General features: G+C 36.5%; 1 protein-coding gene across 3 annotated transcripts in view; it reads left to right on the top strand.

Annotated features, from left to right (window-relative positions):
* The window catches only part of LOC101173808 (kinesin-like protein KIF20B), a 36,417-nt gene extending 19,917 nt beyond the window's left edge, over positions 1–16,500 (top strand). For 2 of the 3 annotated variants that reach the window (XM_020709411.3, XM_078932411.1), the window contains exons 30-34: positions 1,116–1,325; positions 11,646–11,720; positions 12,122–12,239; positions 14,220–14,365; positions 15,339–16,500. In XM_020709411.3, the coding sequence (XP_020565070.1) occupies positions 1,116–1,325; positions 11,646–11,720; positions 12,122–12,239; positions 14,220–14,365; positions 15,339–15,419 (630 nt within the window). In that variant the 3' untranslated portion in view covers positions 15,420–16,500. Of the gene's footprint in view, positions 1–1,115; positions 1,326–7,486; positions 7,529–11,645; positions 11,721–12,121; positions 12,240–14,219; positions 14,366–15,338 lie in introns of all 3 variants that reach the window. The other variant, XM_011484255.4, reaches the window with a different exon arrangement.
* Positions 16,501–16,969: the final 469 nt, after the last annotated feature.

The raw sequence follows: 16,969 nt of genomic DNA, 5'->3' as shown, positions 1-16,969 counted from the left end.
CCAACTACCATTTTCCAAAATGGCTTCATCTGTATCCGCTCCCATGTTTAAGGAGCTCGCCCTCCGTAACCTTATTAAGACGCCAACGTCTCCTTTGATAAATGATCAGCGCTAGTGCTGTGGCAGAAATTTAAATGTATCTGCTAGAAATCAAAGTATTGCTCACATCCGTCGCCTTGGTTTGTGTTTATTCACATAATTACGATTTAAAGGAAACGGTGTAATTGCAATTTTTTTTTATACATTTCTAGATTTTCTATATACAGTAGTTTTGTGCATATGTGGAATGGAAATGCAGCTAATGCTTTTTTTTAGGGAAAAAATATAAAAAAGACCAGGATTAAAAGATCACCAGGAGCTTTTAGCATTGCTCAAAGATGGCTGGAGTGAGTCTTCTACTAAAGATGTAGGATTTCTCCTCCATCAGTTCTTTAGTCATGTTCTGGTAAAGCAGAACAACTGTTATCATTTGCTGCAGCAACCTGTCGTCGTTACTTTTTTTGCCCTGCTCTTTTATGCGGGTTTAAATGTTAAATTATGTTTAAAGCACCTTTTTTTTTTTTACCTTCTTTAAGCTCCAAAGAGCTTTTCAGTCCCATTCATACACGTTCATACACCGAAAACACAGGGTGTGTGGTCTTTGCCACTGACACCTTTACCACATCAGGTTTTGACATGTTCGCCCCTTACAGTCCATAAACCTTCTCAAAGAAAGTACATATATTCGCCTTTTTCTTATTTCACATTTGATAATTTTTTTATTTTGATAAAGACTTGAACATTTCTAAGAGTTTTTTTCTTTTTGGACCACGTTTTTACTTGCTTTTACTGACTTGCTGACCATCACATAAGCACTGAAAAGCAGATCTTAAGTCTGCTGCTAGTTCCAGACGTGCGTCTGACATTTGGCAGCTTGAACATTTTCAGATATCTTCTTGTTGAGCAACCGTCTCACAGGTGTGAACAAGGCAGCTGCTTTGGCAATTGAGGCGAATCCTTTTATAGCAACGGACAGGCTAGACCGTAACCTCTGACCCAGACACATTTCTGTGACAGATGGACTGGGAATGACTGACGTGACCCGCTGACCCTTGGTTTCATGTGTGGTCCCACAGGGCTCCACTGGCTTTCCATCAGTCCTGGACTCTTCTGAAATCTCCACAGAAAACGGGAGATCGAGCCGCTTCCCGCGGCCAGAGCTGGAGATCTCCTTCAGCCCCCTGCAGCCAAACCGCATGGCTCTGCGGCGGCAGGGAGAGGAGAGCGCCGTCACTGTCAAAATCACCCGTACAGCACGTAAGAGGAAGAGTGGAGAAATGGAAAAGGTAAGAGCTGTCGATGAGACTGCAACCTCTTCCCGCTTCTGTCATGTGTGGAAGCAACTCTAAAACTTACATAAGTAATAAAAAAAAAGGAACAAATACTTGGTGCCCTTTAAAACGCTTCCCCTGCATCAGAACATCACCTCCATGCCCTGATGAGCAGTGGAGGAGATTCCAAGGGAAGATGGTTCACTTTCTTCTTTATCTTTGAGGCTTTTCCCTCCGCTGACATCATTCAAAAATGAAAGAAATGATCATTAGAATAAATGTATAAGCGTAATATTCAGTTTGATTTCAATGATAATAAATTGTGCTGTGGTGTAAATAATTGAAGAAAAGAAACGGCAAAAATCTAACCTCAGCATCTTTAGCTAGATTTTAGTTGATGATAACCTATAACTGGGCGGCTGGGTAGCTCTTTTGGTAAGGTGAGAGGCTACCATGCAGGAATCCAGGGTTCGATTCCCGGAGGGGAATGAAGAATGGTACTGGGGGCAATTACCAAATTAATGGTGAGCAATTAACATCACCCAGTGAGGGATCAATAAAGTATCAATAAACAGCAGGATATTGTAGCCTTGGTTAAAATGTTATGCAAGATGTCGTGTTTTTTTTTTTTTTTTTTTTTTTTTTTTTTAGTATTTTCTTAAATAGTAACATTTGTATTTTTGTTTTAAATTAAAAAAAACAAAAAACGTGTAGGTTAAACACCATTTGACAAAAATATACATTACAGACCAAATGTTTGGACACACCTTCTCATTCAAATGTATGACAAGGTGTGTCCAGGGTCAAAACAGATTTGAGCATTTCTTTTATTCCAACTTCTTTTTCATGGCATATTTAGAAGCTCCAAAAATGCAGCCTTCGTTTTATTTTTACAATTAACCAGGTCATCTAGCAAATCCCACCAAAGACATCTGGAAATGAAGAACATTTGGCCTCAAACGGGCCAGATGTTCTTTGATTCCACTAGAGCGTCTAATACTATCTTGGAAATCGAGTCGGGAACAGACCGCAGGGGCTTTTAAGGAACACGCGTGACTTTGAGACGTGCAGAGGAAAGTGACGCGGCACTGGAGGGTGACGAGGGGACAGGATTGTTTTTGTTTTTTTTCAGGTCACCGTCTCACTGGAAGTGATTTAATGCCACTGAGGAGCTGCATTTATGGTAATTTGTTTGCTTGGAAAGGAGGTTAATGCCCTCAGCACTCTGGGTTCCCAAAAGCATATGACACGTGAGTGCTGCTAGGAGCATATGTGTTAACTACACATACCAAGACCACTGAAACACACAGGAATCTGTTCGTGTCAGATGTGTATTTCCAGACAGCAGAAACAGGGAAAATCATGCAATATGCCTCCTATTTTTCATGTGATTACATATCAACAAAACTTCCAGTTTGAAAATACATGGATTCCTTTACTATGTACCGTTTTCTTTTTTTCATACAAGCTCATACTATCACTTTAACTTACCGGTAAGCTTAAGGCAGATTTGCAAATCAAGAGAATTTAGGCATAAAAATGATCCATGTTCCTTTTGTTAAAAGGAATTTTCAAGGATATTTTTCTCATATAAATGAACCTTTATCAGATAAAACAGAAATCCTTGCACAGCTGCAACACGACAGCATTCTGCTATTATGGAGCATAATTCTCTTTAAAAGCAAAAAAACAAAAGCTCAAATGTGAAACAGACGAGCTCAAGTGTTTTGAAGAACTGGCATGCATTCTTTCTTCTGTGTATTGTTCTTTGCTGTCCTCACCGACAGTCATTTTATCCCATTTCATATTTTTATATTCTAATCTATTTTGATCATCTATGACATTTACACCCAAAGCATTAGTTTTTTCCAACTTTAACTTCTTTCAAACAAATGAAACGATTGGGCATTTAGCTCCATTTATTTCTGTTTTACTTTATTGTGGGTTAAATTGTATTTATTTATGGCAGAGATTTGGCAATATTCTAATAATACATTGAATTTTATTTTTAAATGTTTTAGCGTGTTCTTTAACAAGAATGAATTTACAGCTGTTTGACCGTTGCTTTGAAAGACACAGCGGGCTACTATTGGCCGAACATCACCTTAAATGATTGCTCCCTGGTTGGTTTGATTCTGAATAACTGAGCCGTTGCATTAAAGCTGAAATATTGAGATCTGATGCTGCTAGAAGCTGGTTTTTGCTTCGTCTCAATGTTTTTAATTAAATGGAAAAAAAATCCATCTGAATTGCAAATAATCAAAAACACAAGCAAGACCTCCTGCTTATGTTTCTGAATACGTGCACATGTTCACACATCATAATCATACATTATGCCCCCAGAGAGCACATTAAACAGGCTCTCCAGTATTACACAAGGTCAAAGACTGCTCGCCGGTTATTTTCTGTCATTGTCTGCTAAGGTTATTGATGGTTTATAGTCTATTCTTTCCATTTTACCTCCATTTAGTGTTTTTTGTTAGTCTCCTTGTCACGGATTTATTTTCTTAATATTGTGACAATAAAAACACAAAACATCTTTGTTGTCATTAGGATTTAATCTTTTCTGTTGGACTTTAATTCTTTAAATAATGTCTTTTTTCAGATTTTGCATAAAGCAAAAACAAAGGTTTCTGTTGCAAAAACAAGAGTAAAGATTGAGCAGAAATATTTATGTAACATTAAAATATATATATCCATATGTTTTTCTTAATTTCTTAATTAAGAAAAGCATATGGATATATATTTTCTACAAAAAGCTTAATAAAACTTTGTAGTATTTGTCATTTACTCAGCATTCATCAGATATTTTTGTTCTGCCAGAGCAAGTGTTCTATTGCATCTTCCAGGATTGATTTATGAAAAATCCATGTGTGAAAATGGGATGTCGCGCTCACTGAATCGCTGCTATACACTCCGAGCCAAGTGAATCTAAGAATTTGGAATATGCCCAGGCAATCAGGGGGGGGAAAGGCTTTCGATGGGAGCACCTGCTTGTTCCTATAGTCAGATGACCTAATGCACAAGACCAGCTAAAAATGGTCATCACTACTGTGCTTTTAGAACACTAAGAATGATGGTTTAGTTAAAAAGATACGGAGTGATTCAAAAGTGGAGTCACATGTTTTAAAAAGTTTTGTTGCTCTTGTTACTCTGCTTTTGATGTCACATTTTTCTTTTTGTCAGCAGCAGTGGTATCCATGTGGGGGGTGGACATTTGAGATAAATTGTCATTTTTGATAATTGTCTGGTTTAAAGTAGGGAGGCAGAAAGCCCATTCAAAAGCTATTTAAATTTCCATATAATTATCTACCGGTACATGTTTGTGTTTGGCATCACTGCCAAAAACACTGAATTTTAATTTACACGCTTGCAAATTTATAAGTGTTTACAAATCTCATCAAAACCAATTTTATTTGGGGAAAAAGTGGATTCTTTTTTATTTTATTTAAAGTGGTATAAGTGAACAAATAGGAAACTTGTTTATAAAATTGCAGTTTCTTACATGAAGTCAGCTTTTGTCTGACAAAAAAAATCAATATCACTACAGATTTTTATAACCCCAACCCCAGGGTTGGTTACAACTCTGATGCCAATAAATTCCAGCTTACCTTCAAATCAATGTAAAAAAAAAAAGGGGGGATTTGAATCATAAAATAAATGGCAGAGTTCGTTGTAAAGTAACTTGGACTGTGTCCTAGATTGTGTTATCAACTACCCCAGTTGTATTTGGTGTAGACAGATGGATTGATGGATGCCTTTTATTTAAATGCTAGCAAGTAAATAAGAGCATCCCAACTTTGAAGTTAATCTTGAGGTTTAAAAATCATTTGTAAAAATGAACATGCGGAACACTTGTAGAAATGACCAGCAGCAGGTATTGCAGTGATTGAGGTTAGAGTCTGCTGGTGTCTAACTGAAACAGTCTTTGCATGTCTCAAATTCTCAAATGGTACCATGAGGCATTCCCTGAAGTCATTTGAAAAGAATATTGGGTAGAAAACAGTTTGGCGTTGCACTGATGTCAGCATCCTTTCATGTACGTACATGTAATGATGGAAAAGTGCTTCCCAAATGGTACCAGATGGAGCTGGAAGTAGAGCTGCAACTGTGCATTTGATGGGCTAATAGTCTGCTGTTGACAGGATAACGGTGTGTCAGGTGCAAAGAGCAACATTTGTTTAAAAATCAGCCTAGAAATGATCAAAAAGTCAGCAGGATCTTGGCCTATCCTTGATCCAGTTGAGAATCAGCCGGAGTGCAGACAAAGCATGTCCTCCACTGATTAATGGGACAAAACCGGGTCCACTCTGAGGTCATGGAGAGAATCAAAGTGAGGGACTAGACAAATGGAAATACTGCAAAGGTCTGCAGACATTTAAATGAGAGCTTTGTGTCTTTTAAAGTAGGTAAATAACTACAATCCATCTTTCTTTGTTCCAGAGCACTTCAACTCTTTACTGGCTTTTATTATCCAGTGTAAAAACTGTCATTATTAAAGTTTCTCCTCAGAAGAAAGAGTTGCCCATAGAGAGAAAACACTAAAAACATATAGGTGAATATCACTTAGCTTTTAAAGTTACTTGTAAGAGCAATTGTAATGCTCAAGGACCCTTCAGCTTTTGCTCAACATAAAATGAAACTGTAAAATAGTTAAATTACCAGTCTCATGAGGTATATTGTCACATTTTTCTGGCACTATATAATTTTTTAATCAATTTTATACTGCAATAAGTCTCAGCCTGTATTTTCATGAAAAGCAAAAGAAAAGGAGCCATAGGATGATAGGATATAGTGGCAATATAAACAAAGTCAGCTCTGGAGATGATGATTACCATCAGGGGAATAACAAGCGACTTATATACTTCCTACCAGATTGATTTGGGGCAAATTGGTCATCAGCTTGACCTATACCATTAAAAAAAATCATTTCAAAATAAAATGTATTATGTCAATATTGAAAAGTACCATTTGGGTTGAGGTATGGTAGGTTTAATAAACTATGATGTAAAATACACATGACAGGAAAAACTGATCAGTCCATCATTCCAGACCAATGTATGGGAACACTTTGAATTTAGCAAAGACGTGACCATACAGTGTGCTAGAATGTTCTAATAATGTGATTTTGATGTGGAACAACAAAAACAGTGGTCTCAACTATAAAATAACAAAATGTGAATGGATTTGCCATTAATTCTTGTTAACTTGTTTTGTACACATTTAATTTACACTTGATTATCTTGAAAGAAACACAAGGAATCTGGAAAACTACACTGTACTGTTGAGTACCCAGGCATCTATCTCAGAGTCACACTGGTTGATGTTTTGGCTAAAGATGTCCTGGATCGATTTAAGGTCAGAGAATCGGAATTTTTCAAAATGAACCAGCATTTACTCTGAATCGGATCAGCAACCACAAGTTATGATAAGAATTGAATTGCTAAAAGAATTTGTTACACCCCAATTATCATTAAAAAAAAAATCACAAAAATGTGTCTTTAGTTTTAGGTTATATTTAAGAGCATCCTTCACAGTTGAACTAAAAAAAAAGCATAGCATTTCTATAGCAACAATCCTGACTTGGTCGGGTTAAAAGGCTGAGGTCTGTTTTGCTTTATCAATAAGTCATACAATGGAATTGATCAGATTACCCTATACTTCTTTGCCTTTAGTTTTGGGCTAACCCTTGGTATTATGTTGTTAAGCAAAGCAGTTCACCTCAACCAACTTTACTTTTACTTTAGTTTGGTTTTGTCCCATCTCTGACTACAGTGACAGCTTGCATGTTGTGCAGCAGATGGGGCTTGCTGGTCGTCTTCCTGGGGAAATCATTCCATGTATTTAGTTCCATATTTTGGCCCCGTTACTGATTTGTTGTTTCTCTCTACTTTTGTTGCTGAACGCATTGTTGCTCTACTGTGGAAACTATCACAGCAGACACTTAAGCAGTTTACAACATCCATTTAACATTATGACACTTGTATATGTAAAAATAGTTTTTTTCTAAATAGACGCTGTTCTTGGAAACCAAATTTGTGTTCCTTTTTCTGTCGTTCCATTTGGGGGGTTATGTGTTCAGAACATAACTTACTGCTCAGACATTTGAATACCAATTACATTTCCCTGTGAGTTGTACATTTAAAGCGCTTTCTTGACAACATTTTTCTTGTCAGTCTTATATTTTTAGGAGGAGTAAACGACAAGCAACGCGTGAGGTACCTTCTTCTTTTTTCACTAAATAAAACCATCTTTTCATCCGCTCTAATTGGAGCATAGACCCACATTCACCATCAAACTCCTCATATTGCCATAAATCATTAACATAGAACTCATCTAAATGTTTGCATTACTTTTCATTTAGTTATAAACGACTAATTTCCATTCTTTTAAAGTGGAACACTTAGGGCTTAAGCCCAGCTAAACTGTCTGCATTATAACAAGGTTGTTGTTTTGTCAAAAAAATAGTCAAGGTAAGTTATCAAATCAAATTGTTAAATTTAGGCATATTGCCATATTCTGACTTTGTTTGGATCTGAACCTCCATTCTCATTGATGCCCCCAAACAGAAAGAGGGCTGCAATCCATTTTAAAGCGATATCATTAACGTATACAAAAGTTTTCTTGTTATAAGCGGCAAAAATGAGAGCAGAAAAAATATCTTTGCAATTCTCTACATGTTAAGTTTTTCCTTCCTAGTGGTATCTTTTTTAGGAGCGAAATTTTGCTGCAGATCTCTGCTTTCTACAGACAGGTCAAGTTACAGTTGAGGTTAAGCTTTCACTTTCAGGATTGAGATCTTTTTTTCAAGGACACTTGGAGAAATAACTGGTTTGGAGAATAAACCCCTGTTCATGAGGTTTCTTGAATGACTGCAGGTCCACTCTGCTCCACAGCTGTAGGTGGAAACATTCACTCAAAAAAAACACCAATTTTTTCAGATCTGCTCTTAAACAGTTACAGGTTGAAATAACTAAGTAAACACAACAAAAAGCAAGACATTTGTGTTTTGTAGATTATTTCTTTGTTGTATCAAAGCCTAATGGAACTTTATTTTGTCACCTGGGTATTACCGTTGCAAATGGTGCCACGTTAATGAAGAACATTTTCTTGTGAAATGAGCTTTGGTATTTAGTATTTGGGTTGTGCCCTTTAAAAAAAAAAAAAAAAAAAGCCGGCCTATTCTACCATTTATTTTTTCTTTTTCTTTTTGTTATGAATAAGAGTGAAAGAGGCTTGCGACCCGTTTTTGACCTGGCCTTCAGTTTGGAGATTGTTCCTGAGCTCAAGCCAAGCAAGGTTTCCACCAAACCCCTACTTGACCTTGTGGAAACGGTTCGAAGTTGCCCTATCCCGATCAATCGTACGCCTTTTTTGGTAGACATTTCAAAGGATTATTTGAGAAAACACAGGTGCTGCTAATCAGTGCCTGATTGACAGCACCAGGTGGTACCAGAATGAAAAGTAACAGCTTTTATTGCAGTTTGCCTGAGCTCTGCTTTTTTCATATTTATATGGTACCATTTTTAAAATGGAAATATTTTACACAATTTGTTGCTATGGACCCCTCTACAAAGTGGTGGACAAACTTAGAAGCAGTTTTAGCATTAGACCCATTCACCCCCGCTGTGCTAAGGAACTGTACAGGAAGTCATTCCTGCCATCAGACTCTACAATTCATCTGGTAGCCATATGTGTACATGTAAATAAAAGTTTGTCTTCCCTTTCTTTGTATATTCCGTATTCATCCTATTTTATGGTGCTGCTACAACAACTGAATTTCCTTATGGGGATTAATAAAGTTTATCTTAATCTTAAAACAAATAATGAAAACAGTCACACAGTTCCTTACATTTTGTGCCATCATTAGTTGATTATGTGCAGTTTTAGGGTCTGTCCCAATTCCCACCCTAACTACTAAAAAAAACCATATAGTGCGGCACTATGTAGTGTTCTGAATTTTAAAAGCAATTCAGACACCATGCTCACTACTTTTTTTTTTACACTAAGGATATGATAACATTGATTTTAAAAAGTTAAAATCCAATTGATTTGAGCATTTTGCGATAATTATTTATGAGTTCACTGTCTTCTGAAGATAAAACGTTGATGGTGTATTTAAAAAATACATTTAGATACATTTTTTTGGGGGGCAAAAATTGTTCCAAATCAATGCATTGTGGTCTATATTTGCCAATATAGTGAGAATCGACGTACACTGATTTTTCGCAGGGACTTCTGGGAAATTTCTATAGCACTTGATTTTGGAATTGTAGATTTGCACATTACTACAAAATGGAAACCCCACTATATAGTGCACTGTATATTTGCAATGTTTCCAATATCTGTTAAAGTGAAATCCAAGTTCATATTGTCTCTTAAAATCTCACCTAGTAACCAATGTATTCAGTTTTCTTGGTTTCCACAGTTTGTTTACAGAAAAAACTGAACATTGTATACCTGGTTGCTCTGAATTAATTCTGTGGATAAAGTGGATTTTTTGTGTAGTATCTTCGTGTTTAATCAAGATCTTATCAGCTAACTGTGAGGTTAGCAGAGCATGATGAAGTGAGAGATAAAACGCTCAATTTCATGCTTTTAATTTTTATTACAGATAATACAGCAGCCTGAAATTTATACATTTGCACAGCATCCCCAAAGACGTGCAAGTGCATTAAACCTGGTTCTTTCTTGAACCTTTAGCATTCCATTCCTTCATCGCTTGTTTTATTTTTTATTTTTTTATTTTGTCCTATCTAGTGATGTAAAAGTTCCATCTTTGCCATACATCTCTATAAATGCATGAATACGCTCCCTGCTTCCCCACACAGCTTCTTCACATTTCTATTCCCTGTTTTTTTTTTTCTCATCCTGTTTATTTTTAAAAATGTCCTCTGAGTCACTGATGACTCCAACTTCGCTGCCACGCCCACTCCTCTGTCTTGCCGGAGAGGCTGCCTCTCAGGTCAAACTCTTTGTGAGTCAGAATCTGTTCATTTGCTTAAGTGCCAAAATATGTTCAGGGGTATGTTGCACTGAGACTGGTGCATGGATACACTTACAAATCACATCAGATTATTGTAGCTTTTATTAGGAAAAGCAGAACATTTTTAGTCTTAATCCTGGATGGCTATTGTGGGCCTAAGTTACAGGAGCATGATATATATTGATGGTTCTGCTGCACTTTTTTCTGCCATTTTAAGACCTGACCAGAGCTTTTTTCTCAGTTATGGCCCCCCCCCCCCTACACTGACCCAATTTGCAAAATCACTTTGCTGTTTTCAATATCTTTCTCTGAATGGAAAAAAGGCGGTTATTAAAGCCATATTCCAATCTGTAGTAACTCCTAAGCATTCTTTAAATGTATTCAAATTTTGCAATATAATTGTAAACCATAGTTCTACTTTTTTTAGATACATTTTCTTTAGGTTGGAAGAACTTTATTTATTCTTGATGTACGTTTCACACTGTTTTAATTTTCTTTAGAAAATAAAAACATTTTATCTTCTGTGTTACAAAACACTCTTTCAGAAATTTCAAGAGGCATTCTTATTCTTTAAAATTTTAGATAATAAAAGAAAATTATTCATTTGGTTTTATTTTTGTATTCATCATTTATGTTAAGAAGACATATGAAACTGCAGTATTTTTGCATGAAAGGTTCTTAATCATATCAAAAAAATAACCTGTGAAGCATTATTGAATGTAGAGGCTAGAATTTAAAAGGTGTCATCTTGACATTTTTTTTCTTTTTATTATTGAACATGATTTGTCACATGGTCTGCCTTTTTTGCCATATTTTTGTCAACCATGTTTGGGTAATTTCCCTTTTGTCTCACTTAAAACAATATTTAAGGTTTTAATTTCACCTATGCACAGATTTGGTTAGTGATTTTGTTTTCATTTTACTCTTGAGAAACACTTATGTGCATTTATCTTTTTGGGTTTAGTATTTTTTTTAACAAAAGTCTTGTGAATTTCCATCCATCCATCATTTTCTTGTCTTGTTTCATTTTTTTTCGTCAACAAACATGATTAAATCTAAACAGCCCTTTACTGGAAATTATGTTCTTACACTAAAAGGTATTTAAGCTTTCTGGGTGTTAGTTACTGTGTATTCTGGCTGCTGTGCAACATGTGTGTTTTCACCTGAAATCCACACAACGTCATCTCCATCCCATCCCAACACTGACTGTTATGAAACATTTAGTAGATGTTGTCACTGCCTGTTTGTTGGTCCTTCACCAGTCCTCTGGTAGAGATGACTCCGTGTTTGTGAACCCTCATGTCATGTCTGTGTGTGTTTGTCTTCTTCGGCGGCGTGCTTGTTAACAGGAAGAGGTGGAGGCAGAGAACAGGAGGAATACAAGAAGCAAACTGACGCCAAAGCTGACCCCACAAAAAGAAGAGGTAACAACCGAAAACACACAGGGGCAACCCTCTCAGAGACATGCTTAACACAATAACAAAAGATGCATTTTAGGTTTTAGCCTATTTTGACTGATACCCATATTTCATTCAAACTAACCCCAAGTCAAAACAACTTAAAGTCCCACTCTGGGTGTTATAAACCAAATCAGAATCAAAAACAATCGGCATCCAATAAAGTTATGTTCATCTCACCCGAGGCTTAAAGTTAATTTTGTTTTACACAGTTCAAGATCAAGAAGCAACAAACAAAAACACATTTTTCTTTGTTCTGCTTCTTCTGTCCATTGTTTGAATCCAGTCTGATTTTGGGTAACTTGTGTTTGGCTGGCGTGTAAAACAAACGCCTAAAGACTGACCATGCTTCACTGCTCTGTGGTCAGAGCTCCTCCCCAGCAGGTTGCCATGACTCCCAGAGCAGCGTCCGCAGCAGGAAGGAGGGCACGCTGCAGAAGATTGGAGACTTCTTGCAAAGCTCCCCAACGCTGCTGGGCTCTAAAGGTCAGTGTGGAACAATTTACACAGATAAAAGTGATAAATCTGCTCCGTTTGTTAAAGAGAAATTGAACAATAAGAAAAGTAAAGACCGGGTCCTGTAGGTCCTTTACCTCAGAATAGGAACAACTAGTTGACCTATTTTAATCAAATAGCAGTGTCCAGATGTTCCAGGTCTTTGTGGGTTACACCAAAATGATGGGCTGGCAGAAAAGATTCTGGAGCCATCAAAAGCTTTCTCTGAGAATAAAACACGTTTAAAGGATTATAATCATGAAAAAATACTTTTTTCATAGTCTTTCACATCTCAACAAACATTAGGTTTATTAGAATTTAAATGGTGGTTTTTCAATTCTCAATCTGTAAATTTTTACTACTTTTCTCTTCTTGTGGGCGTAATCCTTATTTTTACTCAAAATGTGTTGTGCTCTTGTAAAGCCGCCTCTCAGCAGCACGAGTCCCAGCTAAATGTCCTTCTTTTATAGTGGATTAGTTGGAAATGAAAGCACATTTAAATGTCTGAATCTGACTCTTGTTTTTGTAGATCAATGAAAAAGCGAAGCTTTTCAAGCTTCATACAAACACATTTACAAGCGCTTTGAAGTGTTGTAAATACACTAAAAGCTCCCTGCTGCACTCATTTAGCTCTAAGAGGCTAATAGTCCTGATGGGCTTGTGGGATCTTTAAATTTCACAGCAGATGAGCAGCTTGCAGTGACAGAGTTAGAACATACAAGGACAACCCAAAGAGTTCATTTGTAGCTGTTAGGTAAACATAACAACATCATTGGGAAAAGGAAATAAGCGTGGGGCATTTAATGATGTCTGAGAGGAAAGTTAGGACTGCAGACCTTCAAGAGTTAAAAAAGTCTGTTTTATCCTTGAAAACAGTTTGATTTATTCAGGTAATTATTTTGTCAGTGTTCTCAAACATAGATGTTGTTGTCTGGCTGTCTCTTGTTCTTTGTTGTGCCCCCCCCCCCATTTTATTTCCTACCTTTACTGCTCCATCCTTTGCAGTGGACATGTGCCCAGATCAGCCTTGTAGAAAATCTGGGCCAGCCCTAAGTCTGACATCATCAACTATTAATTTGATTGATATTATTACCCCAAACTCAAGTGGTCTTTTGAGGAACTGCAAAAACTAGTAGAGTATTTTGTAAACTAAGGCACACTTAAAAACTATTTTTTTTCTTCCAAACAATGAAGGCGTACCTTATAACTAGAGCACCTTATGATTAATTTGGCTGCAAATAGGGTTGGGTGTTATTGTGAATATGCTAAAGTGTCACTGTGTCAGACTGTTGTTTTTTTTCTTTCCTATTTTTACTTGTTCTGTGTTTCCGACAAGGTTGGGAGTTCCAAGTATTGGGAATACACTAAGGCAGACAACACTTCTAATGTGGCTAAAGTGTAGCGCGTTACAAACAAGTTCAAGAGTTACTGTGAACACAGTTAATACATTCTAACTTATGGACTTCTCTCTTGCTCTTTGTCTCGCTTAATGAGTCTTAAATTTAGTGTGTCTTATATATGATACACGTTGGAAAATATTCCATTCATTCATGGCGCACCCTGAAACTACATTACTTGATGTTTTGCTTAAAAATTCTTTGGGGACAAGTTGGGGGCTTGTCCGGGGTTTCCAGTAAGGAGTGCGGCCTACCTGACTGTTGCAGTTTACCTTGTGTTTCTGTAACAATGACCATTTGTTTCTTTCACTTTATCATACTGCTTACATTGTATACAAAAATACATTTTCTGCATGACTGCTGCTTTAAATTTTACATTGCATAAGAGTTTTAATGATCATTTCAGTAAATAACTGGCTAAAGTAACTTTTGGTGGGATTCTGCTTTCTTCAGTTGTGACTATACCAAAATATATCAAAAGAGTTCTAAAAGTACCGAAAAGCTCTGCACTTGTGTTTTATGGATCTCTAAAGTGATCTACAACCCTCCACTGAAGTCCTGCTTTTCTCTGCAGCCAAGAAAATGATGAGTCTGGTGAGCGGTCGAACTGAAGCAGACTCAGCAGCCTCCTCTTCCTCACTAGCTCTGAGAGCCAAAAAGAATCGAAAAAAACTCTACAGACCTGAAATCTCCTCTCCCATGGAAATGCCTTCCCACCCTGTAAGTTTCACACACATTTTGTTCAAAAGAAGAGTTTCTGTGCTGTTGACAAAACTTTTTTATTCCATTAGAAAAATTACAAAATGAGCAAATGTTTTTGTTTAGATAGTTGGATTTAAAATGCAAATATTCAGGACTCAAATTCTGACTGAAAAGACTAGTCAAAACTCAGCTAGTTTGCTGTATTGATATATATATATATATATATATATTTTTTTTTTTTTTTTTTTGTGATGGCAAATTTTGATTTATCGTTGACAGTCTATCAGGACAGAAAAAGTTCAATTCCAAAACTTTAGAAAAAATTATTCTAATGTCCGGAAAGACGAGCAATATTAAAACAGTCTTTTAGTTCGTCTACGGTGTCTACCCGACATTTGGCTAAAACCCAAATTATTAATCCTCCACCTCTGTGCTTTACAGTTGACCTGAGGATTGGTGTAGTGAGAAGCCTACTTGATCTTTTTTTATAGATATTTCCACACTTGCTGATGGCTCTTTATTCAACTCTGTTCAGTCTGTATTACTGCAGCCCAGTTTGATCAAACAACACTTTTCTAATCTGGTGTCATTCGTGTTGTTAAATTGATCCATCTTATAACCGATCCAACAAGTAGAAATCCTTCAGAAAAACAATTTGAGATGTTTTATTTGTTTAGATTCATGTCTTCTGTTTCAGTCCCATGATGTTCAGTAAGTTTATCAGCTCTTATGGAGTGGCGATATGAGACTTGAGAAGAAAATTGGTTTTGTGTTCAGACTCCACAGAGTCGCTCAGCTCTCTGGAGGAGTGAAAACGCCTCATTCTATATCAGTGGAGATGAATCACAACAGTTGTCTGTGCAGCAGATTTCTTTTTCAATAAACAATGGATCTAATTACTGTAAAAATATACAATGTTAGTGTATGTTAAAGTTCTGCCCAACCACTTTAGTTGTTGCAGAGCTCAAAGCCTCTTCTTCTCCTGTTTTAGATCCTCTGCAGAGAGCCGGAAAGCAAAGAGAGCGACCATCAGATCATCAAGCGCCGCCTTCGCTCCAGAGTGGCTAAATAAGTAAACTCTGCACAAATTTTAATTTCAGTTACTACAGAAATAAAGTATTAAGAATGTTCTTCACTTAAAACACTAGTTTATCTTAGATTGTAATATTTTGCTGTAAAATCTGATTTAGTTAAAAAAAGATTACTTTTGTAATATTTGAGTATTATGCTGATTTGTACTGTAAGTGGTGATGGAGAGAATCGTCACGGTTCATAAACACGTAGAAGCCGCCTCCTCCTGCTTAATATAACCTACATTTGTCATCAGCATACTCACTTAACAGTCTCTTACATTTAATGAAAGTTACTCTCATTTTTTTTTGTCTTTTTTATTACTGCTACTGCTAAATAATTAAATACTTTATAATGTGATCAACATACTTCTCACTGACACTTCCTAAACATGCTGCTTATGGCCTACTGGAAACATTCCCATCGTTAAATGTAAATTCAACAAACCTCTGAGAAACTTTGCAAAGTTCTTTAAAAATAATTTCCATTCCAGACTGCAAGTCGTAAACACTTCTGTGTGTCTTTCATTCCACCTTTTAACCTGGTGTTTGTGTCAAACTATTTAAAACTTGTTTGTGAAAGACACAAAGACTGAACAGTGCAAAAATTCCCAGATTCCTTATCACAGATGTTTTTTTTTTTCCGGTTTAATAATTGGAGCTTTTATTGATATGTTTGCTAGGTTTCTTAAATCAGAATCTAAATGTTTCCAGTGACGCAGATGCAATTTATGAAGCTTTTTGCTTGAACATGCATGTCACAACTCCACATGCACTTTATCTCATCCTAAACGCAGATGCGGGATGGGAAACCCCATGTATTTAAGAAAAACAGGAAGCGGAATGGAATTTCTACTAGTTCTGTTATGTTTCAGTCGTTTGGTTCCTTTTCTTTTTTTTTTTGGCACATGTTGAGCAAACACAGTACTTTTCATGTCATGTTCTGTTCAAGATGAAGGATGGTTCTTTTGAGCCTTTTGTAAGAAAAAAGGTTTATTTCTTGCTCTTTTATGTTTCTTATTGTATTTCTTTGACTTTTTTTGGCACGTTCAATTGCCAAATAAAGATGCACCTTATAGCAAATACTGACACTTGGTGTTTATTTGAAATTTCTTTTTTCAAAATTCTTTGAAGTTGCCGCAGTTCTATCTTTTCCCAATTTTCCCTCGAATTCTTCTATTCAAAGCAGGAACATTTTGTTTCTGTAAGGTCTCCAAAACCCTCTGTTCTACTTTCACCTCGCTCTCTGTGTGACAAACGGACGATGTTCATCAATCACACGACCCCAGGCGTGTACGCCTCCACTGCAGGATGCAGTGAATGCATGAAAACAGGATTTTGATTCTGCTGCTAAAACACTTCAGAATAAAAAGACTGCACAAAGGCGAGGGAAATGAGCCTGAAAACATTGGAAGAGTGTTTATTGCAGGCAAGGTGATAAAATCTGTTTGCATTTCCTTCAATGTTTTTTTATTGTTGAAATAAATGTTCTGAATTTTGATTCAGATTTGCAAATTGTGTTGGAAATTAGTTTTTCAAAGATGTAGAAAGA

The sequence above is a fragment of the Oryzias latipes genome, chromosome 15 (genome assembly GCF_053564925.1).
Source record: "Oryzias latipes strain Hd-rR chromosome 15, Olatipes_Hd-rR_3.1".
Lineage (NCBI taxonomy): Eukaryota > Metazoa > Chordata > Actinopteri > Beloniformes > Adrianichthyidae > Oryzias > Oryzias latipes.
Note: the sequence above shows the minus strand (reverse complement) of the source record. Positions and strands in the feature narration are given on the sequence as shown.